General features: G+C 31.3%; 2 protein-coding genes and 2 long non-coding RNA genes across 9 annotated transcripts; 3 read left to right on the forward strand and 1 right to left on the reverse strand.

Annotated features, from left to right (window-relative positions):
- Positions 1-550: 550 nt before the first annotated feature.
- On the forward strand, positions 551-2,608 carry LOC145089031 (gibberellin 3-beta-dioxygenase 1-like). Its single transcript, XM_079027532.1, has 2 exons — positions 551-1,172; positions 1,961-2,608. The coding sequence occupies exons 1-2, from the start codon at positions 688-690 to the stop codon at positions 2,511-2,513; spliced, it is 1,038 nt and encodes a 345-aa protein (XP_078883658.1). The 5' UTR covers positions 551-687; the 3' UTR covers positions 2,514-2,608.
- Positions 2,609-3,452: 844 nt separating this feature from the next.
- LOC145089047 (uncharacterized) lies at positions 3,453-5,383 on the forward strand. The gene is made up of 3 exons (XR_013701374.1): positions 3,453-4,337; positions 4,829-5,062; positions 5,250-5,383. It is a non-coding gene; the product is annotated as an uncharacterized LOC145089047 (long non-coding RNA).
- A 124-nt stretch (positions 5,384-5,507) lies between these two features.
- LOC145089035 (ABC transporter G family member 32-like) lies at positions 5,508-15,458 on the reverse strand. Of its 3 annotated transcripts, XM_079027542.1 has the most exons (25): positions 14,880-15,457; positions 14,605-14,725; positions 14,412-14,500; positions 14,249-14,333; positions 14,007-14,166; positions 13,814-13,890; positions 13,671-13,724; positions 13,138-13,228; positions 12,752-13,053; positions 12,400-12,678; positions 12,008-12,324; positions 11,770-11,930; positions 11,582-11,685; positions 11,340-11,499; positions 11,137-11,259; positions 10,269-10,363; positions 9,850-10,182; positions 8,581-8,871; positions 8,412-8,495; positions 8,218-8,351; positions 7,838-8,065; positions 7,566-7,737; positions 7,189-7,443; positions 6,784-7,090; positions 5,508-5,914 (listed from the first exon to the last, which is right to left on the reverse strand). In XM_079027542.1, exons 1-24 carry the CDS (start codon positions 15,137-15,139, stop codon positions 6,818-6,820), a joined length of 4,248 nt encoding a protein of 1,415 aa, XP_078883668.1. In that variant the 5' UTR covers positions 15,140-15,457; the 3' UTR covers positions 5,508-5,914; positions 6,784-6,817. The 3 variants fall into 3 exon arrangements, with proteins under 3 accessions (XP_078883668.1, XP_078883662.1, XP_078883671.1); XM_079027536.1 differs by having other exon boundaries at positions 11,582-11,930; positions 14,880-15,458; XM_079027545.1 differs by lacking the exons at positions 14,007-14,166; positions 14,249-14,333; positions 14,412-14,500; positions 14,605-14,725; positions 14,880-15,457 and having other exon boundaries at positions 11,582-11,930; positions 13,138-13,221; positions 13,814-13,882.
- Positions 15,459-19,523: 4,065 nt separating this feature from the next.
- Positions 19,524-21,202, forward strand: LOC145089053 (uncharacterized). 4 transcript variants are annotated; one of them, XR_013701377.1, is made up of 4 exons: positions 19,524-20,049; positions 20,129-20,225; positions 20,456-20,531; positions 20,657-21,202. It is a non-coding gene; the product is annotated as an uncharacterized LOC145089053 (long non-coding RNA). The 4 variants fall into 4 exon arrangements; XR_013701376.1 differs by having other exon boundaries at positions 19,525-20,049; positions 20,651-21,202; XR_013701378.1 differs by lacking the exon at positions 20,456-20,531 and having other exon boundaries at positions 19,531-20,049.
- The last annotated feature ends 526 nt before the right edge of the window (positions 21,203-21,728 follow it).

Consider the following 21,728-nt stretch of genomic DNA (forward strand, 5'->3'; position numbering starts at 1 on the left):
CAATGCAATATTTATTTAGTATAAAATCGTATATTAAATAAACTTCATCATAAAAAACATAGTAAAACTCGTCATCAATCTGATCATTTTTGACTCCAATGGTAGTATAGTGATCGGAAATTAATATTGAAGACACTCAATTAAGGCTCTATCATAACTAAATAAGTGCGGCTCTGATCTTAACACATAATCTAAGAGCTTTTAACTATGAATCGATTTAAATAATAAAAACTGATTAGTAAGAAAAAGGAAGATGTTCAAAAATAAATAAGGGAAAGGGAAGTTTATGCATCAAAATCAATGTGTCACACGTTTTGTAAAGATTCTTATGAATAAAAAGACAAACTTAATTTGGAAACTGGTACAACCAAGAGTTTTTGTATATATAGTAAAACTTTCTAAAAAGTAATTGTTTGCCGGATAAGAAAGATAAATATAGATTCGTATATATTTTTTAAACAGTAGACCCCACCCCAAGGTTGAAACCTATGACATTGAAATTTGGGTCAATTCCATTTTGAAATTTTAATACCAAGTGATCACCGTTATGTCTGCTTGGTGATAGTATAGTACATTAATATGATAAATGAATGGAGATCCAATATACACCTGTATATATATAAGAATGTTCACTTCTTATATCTACCATTGATCATAAAAGTGATTCAAAAACTCTTGTGATCGATTATGAACACTCTCTCCAAAGCCTATGAGGTTGGCACCACCTTCTCTCACAATATCATCCCTCTTGACTTTGAATCAATCGATGGGGTCCCGGAATCCCATCTATGGTCTCAATCCGATGAATCACATCAAAAGATTCAAACCAACAACCCTTGTGATTCATTGATTCCAGTTATCGACCTCTCTGATCCTTGTGCAATTGATCTCATTGGTCAAGCATGTAAAACTTGGGGCATGTTTCAAGTCATTAACCATGGAGTACCCTTGGAGTTGGTAAAAAAGGTCGAGTTTGAAGCACGAAGGCTTTTTTCTCTCACGACTCATGAAAAGCGAAAAGTGTTGAGATCAGCAACTGGAGCAACGGGCTATGGTTTGCCTAGGATATCGCCGTTCTTCGCGAAGTGTATGTGGCATGAAGGATTCACCATCATGGGTTCTTGTGTTGATGATGCTAAGGTTCTTTGGCCACATGATTACCAAAGATTTTGGTAAGTTTGACTTTTGACCAAATGTTTTCAACTTTTCATGCAAATTCATGCACGTATATGTGATGTAATGCTTCATAAAATATGCATTTTTTAGGGGTGTAAAATTAGAATTACATTTTTTTTGGAACGGCAACTACTAATCTATATATTAATTACATGCATTTAAATGGTACCAAACTTTGTACTATTATTCTATTAAAATAATATATATATATATATATATATATATATATATATATATATATATATATATATATATATATATATATATATATATATTTGCTGAATGTTACATCAAAACTATAAATATTTTCATTATAAAGAGTTTAATTAAATAGATGACCATCTCTTTGTTTTCTTCATTGTCATATATAAAATCATTGATCTCAATTTTCAAAGACAAGTGGCCCTTTGTTTTGTCATTAGTTAATTAAAACAAACTACTAATATTATTCCGATCTTTATAAATTAACTTTTTTATGCATAATAATATATTTGTAACAAATATTGAAAGCCACACACATACAATATATGTTATAGACTATATATGTGATCACTTACATCGAACCGATTTATCTATTTCATCATAGATTCACATCAATACAAAATATAACACCTATCTAGCTAGCTACTTAACTTATTATATTATAAATTAAAACAATCAACGTATGCAACACCGATTAATTGTGCATCATATTCAATATTTTATGATCTGTTATTGCCTTGTATTTTGCACATTAATTAATGCTTACATCACTAATGAATTTGTTACTTGATGAATATTGTAGTGACACCATGGATGATTACCAAAACCAAATGAAACTACTTGCCCACAAACTCTTACTTTTAAGCCTTCAAACATTAGATGTAACACAAGAAGAAATAAATTGGGCAACTTCAACTCATGGCTCTAATGGTGCACTTCAACTTAATTCATACCCATCGTGCCCTAACCCTAGTCGCACCCTTGGTCTTGCACCTCACACAGATTCCCTCCTCTTAACCATTTTGAACCAATATGGCATAACAGGTTTAGAGATCTTTGTTGAAGGGTTAGGGTGGAGTCCTGTGTGTCCCATTGAAGGTGCATTTGTGGTGAATGTAGGTGACCTTTTGCATATATTTTCTAATGCAAAATTTCCAGTTGTTTATCATCGAGCCGTGGTGAATCAATCAAAGCACAGAATATCGGTTGCTTACTTTTATGGACCTCCGATTGAGTCTACATTAGCTCCTTTGTCTAATTATCAAGACCCTTGTTTCAGATCTTTGCTTGTGAAAGAGTATATAAGATTGAAAGCCACACATAACGATAAGGCTCTATCCTTGATTCGAATATAAGTTTCTTGTTTAATTTGTCATAGTTTTACATGTAATTGGCCAATAAAGTGAAATAAGAATGTTTCAAGGGAAATAAATGTTGGTATATTTCCGAATATTATCTTCTGCAGCATGTTTTTCTATAATTGATCGTATCTGATTTTATTTATTTAGCATCCACAGAAAACACTCTTTTGTATATATAGTAGAAACAGTCATATAATATCCAACCTTTAGATTTAAGTTAACTCACTGTTAATCTTTTTATTAAAAGGTTTTTCTTTTTTCTTTTGAAAGTAATTGAACATGTGTAAAGACAATAACATTTTCGGTGTAATATTATTCGTTTAGCTGTGATTAATATTATACTTATGTACCACTCTTCTTACATATTTGCTAAAATTTCTTTCAAATGGAAAGTTTGAACAAAATCTTATAATTGGTTTCAGTTTTGGATTAGTATCATGAAAGACCGTATGTATTGTTTTTTTTCCGATTAAATCTTAATTTTATTTTTTTTCCTGAAAAAGACTACATTATTTCGATTTGACAATTTCAACATTTTTTTCCCGAAAAAAGTTGTCAAATGCAAGGGTTTTTTCCGAAATAAAAATAAAAAGTCGAGAGGTTTTTCGGAAAAAATATGAAGTTGCAGGTTTTTAGGAAAAAAAAAAAAATTCACGGGTTTTTCGGAAAAAATAAAAAAATACAAAAAGTTGAATGAAAAACCCATCTTTTATGTTATTAACCTTTAGTTTTCTTTAAGCATTGAATTAAATCATGTGCAAACCATTAAAAAGCTATTGGGTACGCATAACGCATATGCCTTCTTTTGTTTTCAGCGAGTAATTTTATAACCTCTTAAAATTCCTGTACGAGACACTTGATAATTATATACATATATTAAAAACCAACATGCTTATCAACAGTAAACTTTTCCGCTTTCATATTTTAACCACAGTATTATGCACAAAACGACTCCTTTCGCCCTTCTACATTTGCAACTGTCCTTCTTGCACAAACGAATATACCCGATGCAGATGGTTTCATATATTTCTCGCAGTCTTTTCATCTAAGAACTTACATTCTCGAATCCAACTCCTCCGATTCATAAGGTATTTCGACTGCAATCTCTTTCTCTTTCAAGTTTCATCATCGACTTCTCCCACTCTTACTCAATTTATTCTCAATTTTGACAAAACTGTTTCTTGATATGCAAAATTTTCTGATTTCTGATTTCGTTTCCGACTCTCTGCAATTGATGTTTCCGCTGTCTTCTCTTCCAAGAATTAACAGTTTTGACTCCAACTCTTCCAATTGATAAGGTATATCAATTGCAGTCTCTTTCTCTTTCATCTTCTGATCATCGATTTTCCCCAATGTTTCTGAATTTGTTCAACTTATCGACAAAAAAAACTTCTTAATGTGTACATTTTCTGATTTTTGATTTCGTTCTGAATCTCTAGAATTGGCATCCCCGCCGTCTTCTCCTCTAACAATTTACTCTGTAGTGTTTATTCTCCAAGCGAAGACCCTCTTTTGCAATTATCACACCTCCCCGCCCCCTCCAGTGAAAACGATAATATCTCATTCTTGCAATTGTAGTGAAAGCGGCACCGGTGGCGATGGTGGCTTCCACACAACCGTCTTCCGATTGATGCAAGAGGATTGGTCCATCTGTTGCTCCTGTATTATAGGGCTCTATCAATTTGGGCAACGATTTTGAGCAATCGCTAACGAATTTTGTTGGAGGTCGGCAATTTCCATTTAAAGACGTAAATGCCCTGAGAAGATTTCGATCGTCAAGTCTAAGAAGAAAAAGAGCGTCGCCATGCTTTGCGTAAGGTCGATTCAATATGTATTTTCTGAAATAGCTCCATTATATTTCCTCTTTTGTTTCATTCAACAACATAATTGTGCAATTGACGTAAGATGAAATTAGGGCTTTTTGTTTTGGTTTTATATTATTCAATTTCTCAAAAGATCAAGAATTTGGGGAATCATGGACTTCCTTATTGGTCTGATGTGTTTAGCAGTGTTGGAAGTTTACTCCCTATCAATGGAGGGAAGGCTGCTCAACAGACCAATTTATCATCAATGGTTCCTCATTTCTTCTTTTTTCTAAAGATTGAACTGACATTTCTTCTTTGTTCCAAAGACTGACCTAACATTCGAGTAATTTTCACTGCTAATCTTTGTCTTTGAGAAGTAGTGCATCATCTAAACGAAAATTTGATATTTTCCTGTTAATCTTGTAGAAGATTGGAGAATTGATTTTAAAAGGGGGTCACTTCTATGTGTACGCTTATCTTTTTGTTTTTTTTGGACAACTGTAGGAATAGGATCATCTAAAGACACTATTGTGAGCATCCGTAGACCAAGACTTATCAAAAACAGCCTCATATAGTTGTGTAGATTAAGTGCTTTACCCATTAACTCTATTAAGTGAAAAGGAAGCTCATTAGTGTCCAATTATGCAAGCCTAACCATAAATACCATGGAGTAGAGATTTTGATGCCACTAATTTGCGATTGAGGATAGGAGAAGGAAGAAGAGCTCCTACAAATGGGGTATTTTGAAAAACCTTATCTTAAACTTAAAACCTCGAACTGCTCCTAAGTTAATTTACATTTACGTCCTTTATTTGCTTTTGCATTACATACAACATTGAAGTAATGATGTCGTTTCTTTCTACTCATACATGTTATGGATTCAAGGTTATTAGCTAAATTATGCCCTCAATCACTATACTTTCAGGTACAACACATTCATGCACATGTGGTCTCCTGCTGGTCAAACCGGATTGTTTGGAATGCATGAAGTTATGAATCACGGTTGCGATTTCATAAATGGACAAGGAAGCAAAAAAAGATGGATCTAACAGAGTAACAATAATAGGGAAGTGTGACTTCTAGCTCATACTAAAATTACTTTATCTATGCATTATTTGATTTTATTTAATCCTTTTATTATTGTCACAAAATTTTTTGATTTCCGAATATATCAACAGTTACCTAAAAACAAAAAAAGCTTCATCATATTCCCATTAAAACCTAGCGTGTTTGAGAACCCATAAATGACTATTAAACACAGATAATTTTTTTTCAATAAATACATTGTCCCGTGGTGAACCACGGGATCACCTCCTAGTTAGTATAATTTTATAATCGATCTTATAAAATTCTCGTTTTGAACACTTAATTAAAATCTTGATTTCACATGACTTAACCCTAAAATCCATTTCAGTACCATATACAAATAGCCACAATACATAAATCCCTCTAAAACTCAAACCCAAAATATTGTTCAAATTATAAAACGTATAATTATTATCGTTGGATTTATCCTTTATCATCTGTATGTGATCCTTCCACTAGTCTTTTTTCGTATATTTATGTTGAAACAAAATTGCATTATTCGAGCTGCACACAACACAAAACAAACATCAGTTGATTTAGGAAGGGTTAAATGCAATAAATAACAATGTACTTTCATTTTCTTTTCTTCTTATGGTAATATCGTACGTAAAAAACTCTACACAATTATAAATAACAATGTCAACAAAATATAAAGCAAATTCCACTGCTATAAGGTAGATTTTTTTAAGGTATAACATCCTTTCTAAAAACAAAAAACTTGAAAATGCAATGTTATATACTTGTGTTGATTTTTCAAAGTACAATGCCTTAATAAGAAAAATAAATTGAAAGTAAAATGTTGTTATAGAAAGAAATGAAAGTAGGATGCTAAAAATAAAATTATGTTTTACACCAAATTATTTGGTGTTAAACCTCTCCAACCCAAATTTGGTGTTTTATTATTAATTTGCACCAGATTTTTTGTTTAAACAATTTTTTTTTTTTTTTTAATTACAAATTGGTATTTCATGAATGCATGTATTTTTAGTTTATTTAATTGTATAACTATATATGAACTAATATATAATTGCTACTTGTAATATTATTACAGGTTAAAAATATATATTATTTAATGGCATACATTAAGTTAAATTTTTATGTTTCAAACTTATTTTAAAGATTTACTACTTTTCAATCATTTAAAACACAAAAACAAATTTAAATAAATAAACCTCTCAATTGACATATATTTCATCTAATAATATAAATTACCAAATTATTTTAACTTATATCTATATAATTTATAAACAGAAAAAAAAAATCTTTTTGGTGTTAAAAATAATGTAATGGGTAATGAGTTGGAAATGGTTTAACACAAATAACTGAAATATAGGTAGCTAAGAACCAAAAACTTAATAATTTTTTTTTTTTACCTCATTTGTTAGAGCCAAGATCCATTAAAAGCCTTCATCTCCTTTGAAAGTTGAAGGATTTCATTGTAAACGCAAACACAAGTGCAAAAAGCAAACAGAAACCCACCACAGCAGTTGCAGCAACACCTAAAAATTCATGTCTGTAACCAAACTGATCTTCAAGAAACTGTTTCAATGGGACCGAGTGGGACCCATCAGCAAGTTTCAAAAGATCATCCACATCTCCATATTGTGATGTCAGCAGCCCATATAAACTCCAAGCCACTGGATTAGCCCAATAATACCATCTCCACCATATAGGAATCCTCTGTAGTTTTAAAACCCAAAACATATTATTTATTTACTTAATAATTTCCCATTTGAGAAAAATTGTAAACAACGAGAGGAGTTGAGTTACCAACTTACCATTCGGACAACCATGAATCCGCTAAAAAGATTCCAAAGCATGTAAAAAGGGGCGGCAACTATGGCGGCGATGTTGTGGTTGGGGGTGACAGCGATTGTCATCATTCCAAAGAAAGTGAAGTACAGCAACGTGAAGAACATGAAGTATACGTACCAAAAAAGCTTCATCATATTCCATTCGAATGAAGCTAGAAAGTAGAAGATAACACTGTAGACGAGCGACTGTACGTACACGTACGGGAACTCTATCGCAACCTGACATCATAAAATATTGTCATCCACGACAGTAAAAAGAACCAAACACTTCAAGTGTATTTTATTGAAACCAAAGCCTTGGACTCCTTTTATAAGCTTGGGACCACAGAGAAGAGAAATACCTGTGCAAATGCAAAAGGTAAGGCGGAATACATTCCGGCCGCCCTTTCACGGTAGGAAACGGAGCGTTCGATGTAAATAACTGGTTGGACGGAAGAGGCGTTGGTGATTCCGATGAATAAAACTGCTGCATACATGGATCCCATTGCATTAAAAATGTCTTGTTGTGTTTCCCTGTTCAACAAGAATAAAAAGAGGAACGTTGGATTTTAGATATTTGAATAATACACTTGAAGTGTTTGGTTTTTCTTACTAAAAATTTAAAATAAGATACCTTTTAGTACCGAATTTCCAGCACATAGTCCCGAACATTAATGAGATGATGACTGTGTAGAAAAAGCGTACAGCTGTGTATTGTGGGTTCCGCCAGTAAGATAGATTTTGCTTCCAAAGGCATGCGACAAACTGGCCTAAGAATGTCTGAGAATATTTGGTTGGGAAGGTCAACAACCTTGAATTTCTATCTGGTTTGCTTAAGTTATCAACTAATTCTTGGTTTTGCCTGAAAAAGTAAATTGTTGAAATAGATCCGGTATAAGGAAAAGGGCGAAACAGTAATTTCTTTTATTTGTATTTTATATTAATAGCATCCGATTTTCAAAGTTTGAAAAATTTACGAATTATAGAATTGTATTAAGGAAAAGATTAACATACAGATATAGATCTGATTGACGATAAACTTGAGCAAAGTCTACACCAAGTCGATTTTCTTCTGTTGTTGAAGTGGCCTCAAGAATCCATGCAGCAGGATTATATCCAGCTCTGATCTTGGAAACTCCTTTTACTCCCTATAAATAAAATAATTTAAAAAATTGCCATTTTGCAAATAAATAATATAAAATACCAACCTGAAAAAACTGAATAACTTTGTGGGACCCGGTCCCCAAAGGTCCAGCATAAATCAGCTTCCCCCCATGTTTCATCAGTAACAACTACAACACAAAATTGATAATTGAAAGTAAAATTGGAAAGTAAAGTAAAAATGAAGATTAAGATTAAGATTAAGATTAAGGGTACCTCATCGAATGATTCAAAAATATCAATGCTGGGTTGATGAATGGTGCAAACAATGGTGCGACCAGTGTTGACAATATTTCTTACAGTTCTCATAACAATGGCAGCAGCTCTAGCATCGAGTCCAGAAGTAGGCTCATCCATGAAGACAATAGAAGGATTAGCAACTAATTCAACAGCAATTGTTAGTCTTTTTCTTTGTTCTGTTGATAATCCATCAACGCCAGGTAATCCAACTAAACCACCTTTTAGTGGATTCAGTTCAACAAGCTCCATAACCTCTTCTACAAACTCCTGATCAAATTCAAATCAAAAAAATCGGAATCTCATCTCAATAAATCACCACATGTTTCGTGTCATATTTCGAGATATTCTTATTTTATTCAAGAAAGCGACGTGAGGAAAAAAAAATGTTGCTTTTCGAGATGAAAAAAAGTTCAAGAAATTGGGTAACACAAGTATTTCTTTGAATTTTAAGAAAATTGGGTGTAGTAGAGTTGGTTAATGTGTTTGGATTCTTAGGAAAAGGTTGTGGGTTCGAGTCTTAAAATACCATTTTTTTTTGTATAGTTTGTGAAATTTGATAAAAAAAAAAGTCTTCCAACAGAGTGAACATGAAATTTCATGGGAGACAAAACCTAATCTTGTTTACATTTGAAAGAAATAATTATGAGTACGTTTGGTTGTGGAAAATTTTCCATTTTTCGATGAAAATTTTGAAAATGCGTTTGGTTGATTAATTTTTCAAAAACTTTCCAAGAGAATGAAATTTTTATGTTTTCCAAATAGTATGTAAATTAGAAAAAGGGATTTCTACAGTTTTCCAAAGTTTCCTAAATTTCTAAAATGAAAAATGAAAACTCCACGTGTTTCAACCAAAAATGAAAACTCAACTCTATTTTCTAAAAACATTTTCTAGAAAAAAAAAAAACTTTTTCATAACCAAACACACCCTATGTTAGCCAAGTCCGATATTTTTATTATTTTGTGAAATAAGTACTAAGAAAACAACATTTATGAAAAAAATGTCATTTTCACAAAAAAAAGAAAAACAATTTCGCAAATTAGAAAGTATTTTTCTCAAAATAGGTTGTCGATTTTTGTGATAAATGTTAAAAAGGTGGCCATTTTGTGATGTGACCTTCCAAATTTTAGTCATATTTGTGATTAACTCAATTAAAACTCTCAAATTAAACAAAAAAAGGGCACAATTTTTTTTTTTTTTTATCAAATGATAGTAATTAGTAAGATAATGTTTAAAAAAAAATTTACCCTTCTTGTTTTCATGTTGATATCAGAAGGCAATCGAAGCCAAGCTGAAAATATTAATGATTCATGAACAGTCAAACATGGGGAATGAACATCATTCTGTTCACAATAACCAGAAACCCGTGCAAATGTTTCTTGATTTTTTGGGTACCCTGAAACAAATACTTGACCCGAGATATGCCCACCCGTTTTTCTACCCGCTAAAACATCCATAAGGGTAGTTTTACCAGCACCACTAACACCGACCAATGCCGTGAGGACACCTGGCCTAAATGCTCCCGTTACATTCACTAACAATTGTAGTTTGTCATTTGATAGACCTTGTTGCTTCAACTCCTATAAATGTCAAAACAATGGAAGATTTAAAATTTTGGTGTTACTATGAAAATTGGAAAGTAAAGATTACTGAATTACTGATATACCCCTGGGATGTCCACGTAATAACTAATGTTTCGGAAGGTCATTGTGAGTGCTTGAAATGGAAGAACCATTCCTCTTTGGTTTTGGACTTCAGTATCTAATACAGTAAAATGAGAGAAAGGTTACATTTTGATCTAATAAAATATAGGGTTAATCTCAAAAAAGACCTTATATTTTATGTTTTTTTTTCCTGATTAAAGCTCAAAATTTTTTTTTTGTCTGAAAAAGACCTTGTATTTTTCATTTATTTCCAATCTGGCCCTTTTAGTCATTTTTTTCCAAAAAAAATTGTTAAATGTGATGGTTTTTTCAATAAAAACTAAAAAGTTTGAGGGTTTATTTGGAAGCATTAAGAAGGTTGAGGGTTTTTTTTTTTTTTTTTTGGAAAATAATACAAAGTTGAGGGCTTTTTCCGGATAAAAGGTTAATCTCAAAAAAGACCTTCCATTTTGTGTTTTTTCCAGATTAAACCTCAATTTTTTTTGCCTGAAAAAGACCTCATATTTTTCATTTTTTCCAAAAAAATCCCTCAACTTTGTTAGTTTTTCTCGAAAAAAACCCTCACATTTTACAAATTTTTTTTGGCAAAAAATGACTAAAAGGGCTAGATTGGGAAAATGAAAAAAAACAAGGTCTTTTTCAGGTGAAAAATAAATTTGAGGTTTAATCTGAAAAAAAAAAACACAAAATATAAGGTCTTTTTTGAAATTAACTCTTCGTAAGAAATGAAAAAATACAAAGTCTTTTCCGGAAAAAATAATTTTGAGGTTTAATCTGGAAAAAACCTAAAACATAAGGGTTTTTTTATTTATTATTTTTAAATATTAACCCTAAAATATATATTTATTATTAAAATTTTCCCTCACAAACCTGGATATGATGGTGAACAATGTAGGTAATCTTTTAGTTCAATAATAGCAGATACAAGCCCATTTCTTTTCTTCTGTGACTTTGTATTTTCCCGAGGGATAACCACTTGTTGATTTCCAATAGCTTTATTTAAAAAAATAAAATAAATATTGTTAGAGTCTAATATGATATAATTAAATCACACATAAAGAGTAAACACTTACGATTGAGATATGTAAGGAATAAAGTGAAGAGAATGTTGAATAGAATAGTGTAACCAAGTAAAGCCCCAATTCCAATCCAATACCAATAATCTTCCGGAAACAAGCTTCTAACTTTTAATAACAATGTCCCTAAAGGGATGTTTGTGTTGTTTCCACTTGCCTACATTTCATGAATCTTTAAATCTTTTTTTGTAAAAAAATATAAAATCTTAAGTGCAAATCACAAATAGTTGATAAAATACCTTATCCCAAGTATCTCCTAAAAATTCATTCACAGAAACCGCATTTTGAGCATACATCAAAGGGGAAACCCAATAACCCCAAATCCACCAAGCAGGAATGCTATCTACATTCATAATTGTTAAAATTTGATTTAGTAATAATAATATTGAGAGATGTAAATAATTATATTTATATTTATATTTTATACCTCTAGAAAGTATGAATCCTCCAAGTGCCATAACAACCAACATAGCAAAAGATCCAAAAGTATTTGCAACTATCATATTTCTTCCTAAAGATCCCATCATACGAAAAAGCCCTATTGACATTTGATGCAAAGAGAAATACAATCCAAACTGCTTCAAACATCTACATATACAAAATATGTTATTTTAATAAGATGTCAACATAACAAAAGTAAGAAAAAGGGAATCTTGAAAATATACCTAGAAAATTGAGGATCAAACCCAACAAGATAGTATGTGACAATTACCCATACACCGGATTCTATTATTGATGATGGAATACTTAAAATCCATGAAGGAAGTGTGTAAACCCAACAGGGGTAGAAATGTAAATCTCTATGCTTGTAGATAACAGGAAGCTTAGCTATCAACATTGGAACTTCCATGAATCCATTAAACAAAATCATAACTATTGCAAAGTAAAGAGCTCCAAGATAAACACCTCCATCTTCAAGTGAATTGTGATGCATTGTTGTACGAAAAAACACACTTGTCATGATTATAACAACCAACATAAGCTGCAAAAAACAAACAATCAACAGTTTTTTTTTTTTTTTTTTTTGTTAAAAAACTCACAAAGATTAAGAACTTACTTGAAAGTATTTGAAGACATAAACAAATGAATCACGTTTTAGTAGCAACATCTGCCATGAAAAGCTAATTTTGAGTAGCTTCATTCTGTTAACACCATAGGTGGAGGTAGAAAGAGCTGATGGATGATTACGGTGTGTGTTAAATGGAAGAGATAAATCACGTGATAAAGATCGACCAAGGAAATTTGATTGAAATGCTTCTACAAACTTCTCAACAGAAACATAACTGTAATGCTCATCGAGTGCCCAATATTGTTCTTGATCTTTTACTGATGTAACCTGAATGTGTACAAAGTTCAAGTTTGAAAAATTGGAATTATGATAAGATAATGTTGTGAGGAAAGTATTATACCTCTTGAAGAAAATCTGCAACGTTTTTTCTCTTTGGGCAATGAAAGCCCATAGAAGCAAAGAAACCAAGAGCAGCATTACGAGGTCCTTGGTAGACAATTTGACCTTCACATAATAAAATCAAGTCATCAAAAAGCTCAAATGTCTCAGGATCTGGTTGCAATAAGGAGATGACAGCTGTCCCATCAAGGGCACGAGTTGAATGCTTAAGATATTTGATGATTTGATATGTGGTTGAACTATCTAGCCCTGTTGATATCTCATCCATGAAAAGAACCCTTGAGGGCCCTACTAGTAGTTCTCCTGTGTAAATTAATGGTGAATTATTATTCAATTTACAAAAATAGTAAAAGTTTAATGAAATGGAATATTTACTATTTTACTTACCTGAAGTCAACCGTTTCATTTGACCTCCAGATATGCCTTTACGCATCTCATCTCCTACTAGTGTATCTGTGCATATATCCAATCCTAAAATCTTTGTATACATGTCAGGATTTTATCTTTAAATTGAAGTACAATATGATAATTAAAAAATAAAAACCATAAATTGGAGAGTTAATCACGAAAATGATCAAAAGAAGTAAAGGGTATTACACCAAATGACTAGCTCTTTAACATTTATCACAAAATGACCACCTTGGAAAAAGAAAATTATCAATATAAATAAATAGCTCCGTAAATTAATTTTCCCGAAATGACATTATTGATGTCATTTTCGCAGAAAAGATTAATATTTTGTGAACTATGATGTGGGGACCACTGAAAAAGCAAAATGATGAAGAAAGGTATTTTGCAAAAAAATCATGAAACAAGTGGTCAATTTGTAATAAATTTCCAAAAGGTCATTGTTTATATGAACTTACCAATATTGATCATTTTTGTGATTAATTCTAAATTGAAACCATTAAAAAGTGTACCTTTATAAGGTATTCCACAACAAGACTCGTCTTATCTTCACCAAGTGCCACTGTCTATAGGAAAAAATAAATATAAAATTTATTATAGATAAAGCTACACAGTCTTGAAGAAAATTAAGGAATTATTAGCACAAAAAATGCACCTTTATAAATATATCAAGATCTTCATCTGGTCTAATTCCAGCATTCTTTTCTCTTCTTAGAAGCTCCATGATCATATCTGTATCAAGTTTTCATAATACCATATTTTATGCATTAGGGAAGTTGAAATAGAATATATTGGAACAAAATCTAATAAAAGACATATAAAAAATGGTATGATCACCTTGAGTTTACCTTGCTTATAACCAAAACCTTGACAAGATTCTGCAAATTGAAGAGTCTCTCTAACTGTCATCTCAGCCATATGACAATCTTTCTGACTAACATATGAAGAGGTTCTTTGAGGCACAAATTCGTTTAATTCATGTCCATTATATGTGATCTTTCCAGATAACTTCACAAAATGCAACAATTTTTTAAATTTCATCATAAATATGAACATTAGATCTTCACAAAACTAAACAAATTTCAGATACCTTTAATCCATTCCCAAGGCGTCCTGCAAGAGCCAAAAGCAGTGTTGTTTTCCCAGAGCTTGGGGGACCCAAGAGGAGAGTCAATCTGCAAGTTAACATCATGTTAACATTGACTAGTTTTGACTTTTGAGGGTATTTAAGTAAATTGTTGAGAAAAGTTTACCTTGAAGGCCTAATGATGCCACTAACATCATTTAAAATGCTTAATTTCTTTCTTCTGCCAGGAAAAATCCTCAACTTCCTCAAGAAAGCCTTGCAAAGGTGTTATAGGGTAACATGTCAATTAAATATGCAACACAGCAAATCTTAAGAAAATAAAATAAAAAGAAATACGAGTTTATTCATCCAAAATCTACCTCACTCATGTTATATACAGAATTTGGCAAAGTGGGTAAAGCTCTGCTCCCAACATGAATGAATGCATCTATCTCCAGGTTTTGAAATCGCACCTCCACTTTTGGAAATTTGAGATCAACACTAGATATGAACATGTATAGCAAGTCTTATTTCTCCAAAAAAAAAAATTGTCTTGAATATAACATATTCATGTTGTCAATGCTAAACATAACGATAACATGATGATAAAAAGAGTAAAGTAACAGAGAAGAAGTATTTGGTAAACTAAACTTACTTATCGAATCGCTGTCGAATCCTATCAAAGAACAGCCCAGGGTTCGAATTCACTGTATGCAGCAACTTATCCAACACCACCTTCTTCTCTTCAGCATCAAGCTTACTAACATCAACAAGAGTAAACTCACCTCCGAAATTCCTAAACACAGAAGTTCTAGCCCTAACAAAAGTCGGAGACCTCTGCAATGCAGCCAATTTGAGCGCTTCATCGTCGTTATCCTGCGTCCTCACGAAGAGGTTTCCAAGAGAATCCCACATTGTCGTAATGAATTGATTGAACAAACCATACTAAGACGGTTGAGAATTGTGGGGGATTTAAGGTAAAGGCGTTCGGAAAATTTCCCATTTTCTCAACAACTTTGAAGGCTTGAAAAGAGAGGGTAGTTTGTTGAAGTAAGAAACTTCTGTGTATTAATTGTATAACTTTTTCTCCATCGAAAAGTGAAATTCGGTGCAGAATTGAAGGGGACACTCAATCTAGAAAGAGAGGGTGTATGGAATTTAGGGTTTTAGGTTGAATTGGTGAGAATTGGGAAAGAATGAATGAGGGTTGACTGGTTGTCCCGAAGTTGTTAAAAGCAGTTGGGAAAACTAAATTTCCCTCTTGATTTTTGGGTTCAACATATACGTGCTTTTTTTCCTTATTAGTTGCAATACAATTTATTTATTTTTTTAATTTTTTTGAAACAGCGAAATTGCTAATCCAATAAATGATGTATGTTTGAAGTTTAAACTTGAAATTAATGTTGTGTTAAAATATAAATAATATATCAATATTCAAGAGCGAAATGGTATGGTAACTCATCTTATCATATTTTTTTGGTATGTTATTTTCCTTTTATAATTTTTCACCCAACAAAACTAATAAGAAATGGCTTTATCACATCTCATTTTAAATTAAATATGTTAAAATATAAATAATATATCAATATTATATTTTATTTGTAAGAAATTAAAAACCATAAATTTTAATATGTGTTTTTATTATAACTTTTGAATATCTTTACTATCTTATAAAACAAATTCCATTATTTAGATTGAATAAAATAATAATATTTTTTTAAGACGTCCAAATCATTAAGCTAATTGTACAACTAATCACTAATAAAATAATATTAAAATTTAAACAAACTTCTATAAATCTTCTCTTCCAAGGTTTTGACAAGATCTTTTTTCATCCAAATAAATACTCAACACCCAATTTGATCATTTCATGAATTTTCTTTATTTTTAATATGACATGTTTCCTTAAACAAACTAATGATTGAATTGAAAATAATCATTCTCTATCAAAAAGAAATTAATTGTCGAAACAAACTATTTGTCGTCCGCCGCTTTGTGCGGGTAAACGGCTAGTGTGTGTGTGTGTGTGTATATATATATATATATATATATATATATATATATATATGATTTAATAATGAATTAAAAGAAGAAAAAATAGGAAAAATATACAGCAAGATGGTCTCGTGCGAGATTGACACCGCACCACCATGCATCCAGTCAGTGTGGTGTTCATTGCATTACCGAACTGCCATGCCACCCGCTATGGTGTACGGTTTGCTCAATTCTGAACAGTTTTAATGAATTATCCATTTGAATATGAGCAAGTGATTATTATTATTATTATTATTATTATTATTATTATGTATATAAAAATTGCAATTGTTTATTTAAAACTTGCAATAAACCAAATAATAAGTTTTTGTTTATTTGATGTGACTGTATTTGACCACTAACATATTGCAAGTTTGTAACTCAAAAATAATTTAAAGTAAACATAATTTAAATAAAATCATGTATAAATATTAAATTAAATTTCCATTTATTTTTTGTTCCAAATTCTAGAATAAGCAAATAATCAACTAGAAGGAACAAATATTGTGAGCATTTAAAAAAGAAAATTTAATTAGGAGGATAGTGCCTTTGTGTTGAGTTCGTGAAAAGCTAGATATAATAAGTATTAAGTAAATTAAATATAATAAATATTAAGTAAGGGTAATATAGTAATATGGATGTTCTTAAAATATAAAGCGACAGTTATCATTTAATTATTTTTTGTTGTTATTATATATATATATATATATATATATATATATATATATATATATATATATATATATATATATATATATATATATATATATATGGAAGAGTTATATGGAAAATGAATGATTAGGGCAACACATATTTGAACCAATGAAAACATGACAACACATCACTTCCACAATAACTTCCACAATACATTACTTGTGAAGAAAGAAATGGACACGTGTCATTTGATTATTGGTTCCGGTAGATGTTGCCCTAGTTATTTGTTTTTCATAGAACTCATTCATATATATATATATATATATATATATATATATATATATATATATATATATATATATATATATTAAAGCGCATGACATGTTTGAACAGTAAAGTTTATGACTTTACAAATCTGCCACCACTCTTTAGGGGTTTTATAGTTTTCATCCCTTCAATTTTTACTACTATAATCTTCACCCACACAAATATTAAAGCGCATGACATGTTTGAACAGTAAAGTTTATGACTTTACAAATCTGCCACCACTCTTCAGGGGTTTTATAGTTTTCATCCCTTCAATTTTTACCACTATAATCTCCACCCACACAAATATGTTTAATTGTCAATTTGGCCCCTTCTTTTTCCAACATTGTTAAAGTTTAGGACTTTAGAATTCTGCCACCAATCTTTAAGGGTTTTAAAGTTTTCATCCTTTCAATTTTTACCACTACAATCTCCTCCCATACAAATATGTTCAATTGTCAATTTGGCCCCTTTCTTTTCCAAAATTGTTCTATTTCGATACTTTTTCCAATATTGTTCTATTTCGATACTTGCACTTCCTTGGTCAATGGGTAGTCAGCCCTATTGTACACTATTGCTTTTCGTTTTATATGTTTTTTGAAACTGTCACTTTTGGGCCAATTTTTTTTTACAAAACTCTAAATTATTTCCAATCAACTTTTTTTCTTTGTAGGTAACTTTAAATTATTTCCATCCCATGCGTAGCATGAGCTCTTTCCTAGTTATTATAAAAGGGAAGTCGGAGTTCTCCGTTCTGATTGATGAGTTTTTCTATTTTATTTTTATTTTGGTGGGTTTTGGTCTACAATAAATTTATTTTATTTTATTTTATTTTATTAATATATATTAAAGATTTTCTGCATTTAAAAGCAGCGCATGTATAGACCAATAAGAATGGGCTTGGTGTCTATACATGTGTTCTCATTGCTCTACCTCTTATTTGTCCAATAAACTTTTTCCACAAACCACTTCCCACCACTTCTTCAGAGATAAAGGTTTACATGTGTTTTGATGACACCACCTTTGCTTTTACTACGTATCCTCCACCACCAACATCGTCTAATGACCATATTTCTTTTCCACCACTTCACTTGAATACTTTTAGATGCGCTTTTAACCCTATATTATCTGGTCGGTTTCTGCCCCGCTTACTTCCTCTTTCACTTTCTCTCTTCAATATCGGCACCGGTGGAAGAACTCACTTCGAAGCTTTGCCTTTTGGCTTATCCGATGCTCTATGCTTTGCGGACGCACCACCACCGACAAAATCCAGGCCTGTCTTCTCCGTTAAATTGATTGGGGGATGTCACCCGGTCAAGAAATCCAAAAGTTTATTGTTTTTTTATCTCATTCATGCCCTAATCCTCATTCTGTATCTCGATTTTAAGCTATATACTTTCCGTGATTTTTTTTCAACAACAATTTCTAGGGCAAAAACAATTCACGATTCTAATGTCTCTAATATTAATTCATGTTTCCTCATGTTATATTTAATTTTTTTTAGAGAGCAACCGTCGATGATCCATCGGACCAGCGGTTGCAATTAGCCCTGTCAAAAATACCCGATACCCGAATTACCCACCCGATTTTTTCGGGTATCGGATAAATCGGGTCAGATAAGTTGGGTATCGGGTAAATTTTTTCGGATAATTAGATAACCCGATTTTTTTTTCAGGTCGGGTATAGGGTATGTTTGTTGGGTTTCGGGTATACCCGAGTTACCCGAATTATTTTAAATTTTTTTTTTCGTAGAGCTTGTACTAGTTCTTATTGCAACTAATAAACTCATTATCTTGACAAAACTTCAGAACATGACAAAACTTATGCCTATAATTATCTTAAACATTTTAAACTTTTAAAGTAAGATCTTTAAGTATTTATTTTTTAACATCTTATTAGATTAGATTAAGTTGTTAAAAGATTACTTAATATCTCAAGTATTATTGACTAAAAAATCTCAATATTCAAAGTTTGAGTAACTTTGTTTATATCTCGTTTGTTTATATAAACAAGACTAATAGAGTATAACATATTTGTTTCATTAAATTTATTTTCAAGTGTCATTAAAAAAAATCATATATTTCGGGTAATACCCGAATTACCCAAACCCAACCCACTCCCCGAATTACCTGAATTTAATTTGGGTCGGACAACAGGTATCTTTTTAACATGAAAAACCCAAATTACCCGATCAATACCCCTAGTTGGATTGATTACGAACCTACGAACAATTTCTGCAATCGACGTGTTTGGCTTGGAGAAGATAAGCTGTTTGCAAATTCACATCTTCTTATGAGGTTTTTAGATATTTCCCTGTTTCCGTTTTTTGGTTTGATCTTCAATTTAGGTTTTTTTTTTCTTTTTTTTCGCAATCTTCCCATCGATAGTCCCCACCCCATGTCAATTCATCTTTGAACCTAAAAGCATTACTTTTGAATTTTGTTTTTAGTCATACACATTGAAGGCCAGGGGAGGTTGGGGCTACGCAGAAAAATGAAATACCTATGTTTTTAAGACTGGTTTCCTTGATCCCATATTCTAATGAATATAACTAAACATGATAGACATTTTCTTTTGTTGTAGTCAGATTAAAGATGACTTTTTTTTATGCTCAATAGCTCTTTCTTTTATAGTCAATATGTTCATGTATATAGTTATATATACATATTTAATTGATTTACATTTAATATTATGGATACTTAACTTTCTAATGATTGATGTTTTCCGTTCAACATCGTTAACACTGGTGATGTCAAATTTAGGAGAGCTATGAAAGAAATGGATGCACCAACTAAATACTTTATAATTGTCTCCACCGTTTTGTTACTCAGGTATAGTTCCAACGGTATTAAAGGAAAAAGACTATTTTACCCTTTAAAGTCAAAACTCATGATTAGGCGTGTTTTGCAGGATATATCATGTATGTTTCTAAATTCAGGTGGTTAAAGCATATAAGAAGGTGCATTTTCTGATGAGTTCCATTCACGTTTAAGATTCAGCCACATGGGTATCTATCTATCCATCTAATCAACAGTGATAGATGAGAAATTAATGTTATTTCCTTTGTTCCTTCTTTATTTATAGCTTTGTATCTGTTTTGGGTTTTTACTTTGACATATCTCATTTCAAATAATTATTTATTGTTATCAATTTTACATATTGCTATTATTCACTTTTAGGGACAAATATAAAGATAGGGGCAATTAACTTACCATATTTGTTTTTTTCTTCTTATAGCAAGTTTCGTTGTAGTATGGTAATTGTGGTAAAGTTAGTCACACTTCTTTCAAGTTTCAACCTTCTACAACAAGAGGTAAGCCGTCAATTTTTTACAATTAAAAGTGTGTATGTGTATGTGTATGTGTATTTATTTGCATGATGTGCTTCCAAAATGGAATTTGTGTTCTAAATATTGTTGATATTAATTGCAAGGTTTAGGATGGCAGTTACTGAGAAGGCTGAAGCTGAGAAGATGAGGTTGAATCAAAGTATTTGTCTGGAGTGGTTATTGCATGACAAAGATATGCACTTGATTGTTTAAGAGATAGTGTGTTGGGGTTTTCAGTAAATGTGCATGGGACAACAGCTAAAGATGTGATGGATATGGTTTTGGTTACGTAATATTTTGATATCGTCAAAGAAATTGGGGCTTCATCTATATCATCTGCTATGTTTATACCATGATGGTCTTTTTCAGGGTAATGCCACTCACTGATTATTGATATTGTTTTATGATGATGAATCCCCCAATTTTTGCTTTGGTTGAACCACCTAAGTCGCGATGTTTTGCTTCCCAATTAATTGTCTCCATTCAATGAAAAAAGGTTAACAAATTTGCTTTGACTTTTTAAGGTCATATTAGTTATAATTTAGTTTCATAAATGCCATGAATTGTTTTTTTGGTCTTTCATATTGAGCATCCGGCAGCCTTTGATACAGCAACACTTCTGTTTAATAATATAACATTGTTTTCTTGAATATTTCGTAAAGTTAGTTACTTTATTGTTTATGTACTACTTAATATAATATTATAAATTTGCATACAAAAATTTAATATATCTAAGAGTAGACAAGTTTCAAATTGGTTTTTGTTTAATCTTTATAATAACTTAACATTTTTTTAATATGACATGGAGGATTCAGGAAGGAACTGGAAGATGGTTATCTAAAAATAACAAATTCCATTCCATCCAACAAAAACCATCTCATTTCTAGTGGTTTCTAGGTTCTTTTTTTTTTTTTTTTTTTTTTTTTTTTTTTTTTTTCTATATCAACACCCACCAATTGAACCTATTACCTGTGATAAAGATTCAAAATGCGTATTTCTATTGATTTAAGGGACACACAACCCCGCAAAGCGGGGTTCTTCTCTAGTTATTATAGTAAAAGAGAAGCCCCTTGTGAACAGTTCTTCCATATGATTGGTTGAATTTTCTTTTCACCATCATCAAATAGATGTGATTGGTTGAATTTTTTTTCACCATAATTCAATAGATACACATCGATTCCT

This window comes from Lactuca serriola, chromosome 1 (assembly GCF_051521515.1).
Source record: "Lactuca serriola cultivar US96UC23 chromosome 1, Lser_US96UC23_V15, whole genome shotgun sequence".
In the NCBI taxonomy this organism is placed as follows: domain Eukaryota; kingdom Viridiplantae; phylum Streptophyta; class Magnoliopsida; order Asterales; family Asteraceae; genus Lactuca; species Lactuca serriola.

Excerpts from the sequence above, each read along its gene's own strand:
- LOC145089035 (XM_079027536.1), bottom strand. The coding sequence starts at position 15,139 with ATGTGGGATTCTCTTGGAAACCTCTTCGTGAGGACGCAGGATAACGAC. Across the intron at positions 14,726-14,879 it reads ATTCGACAGCGATTCGATAA|TGTTGATCTCAAATTTCCAA; the intron begins GTAAGTTTAGTT and ends GTTCATATCTAG. Across the intron at positions 13,054-13,137 it reads AATGAAACGGTTGACTTCAG|GAGAACTACTAGTAGGGCCC; the intron begins GTAAGTAAAATA and ends TAATTTACACAG.
- LOC145089031 (XM_079027532.1), top strand. The coding sequence starts at position 688 with ATGAACACTCTCTCCAAAGCCTATGAGGTTGGCACCACCTTCTCTCAC. Across the intron at positions 1,173-1,960 it reads CATGATTACCAAAGATTTTG|TGACACCATGGATGATTACC; the intron begins GTAAGTTTGACT and ends TGAATATTGTAG.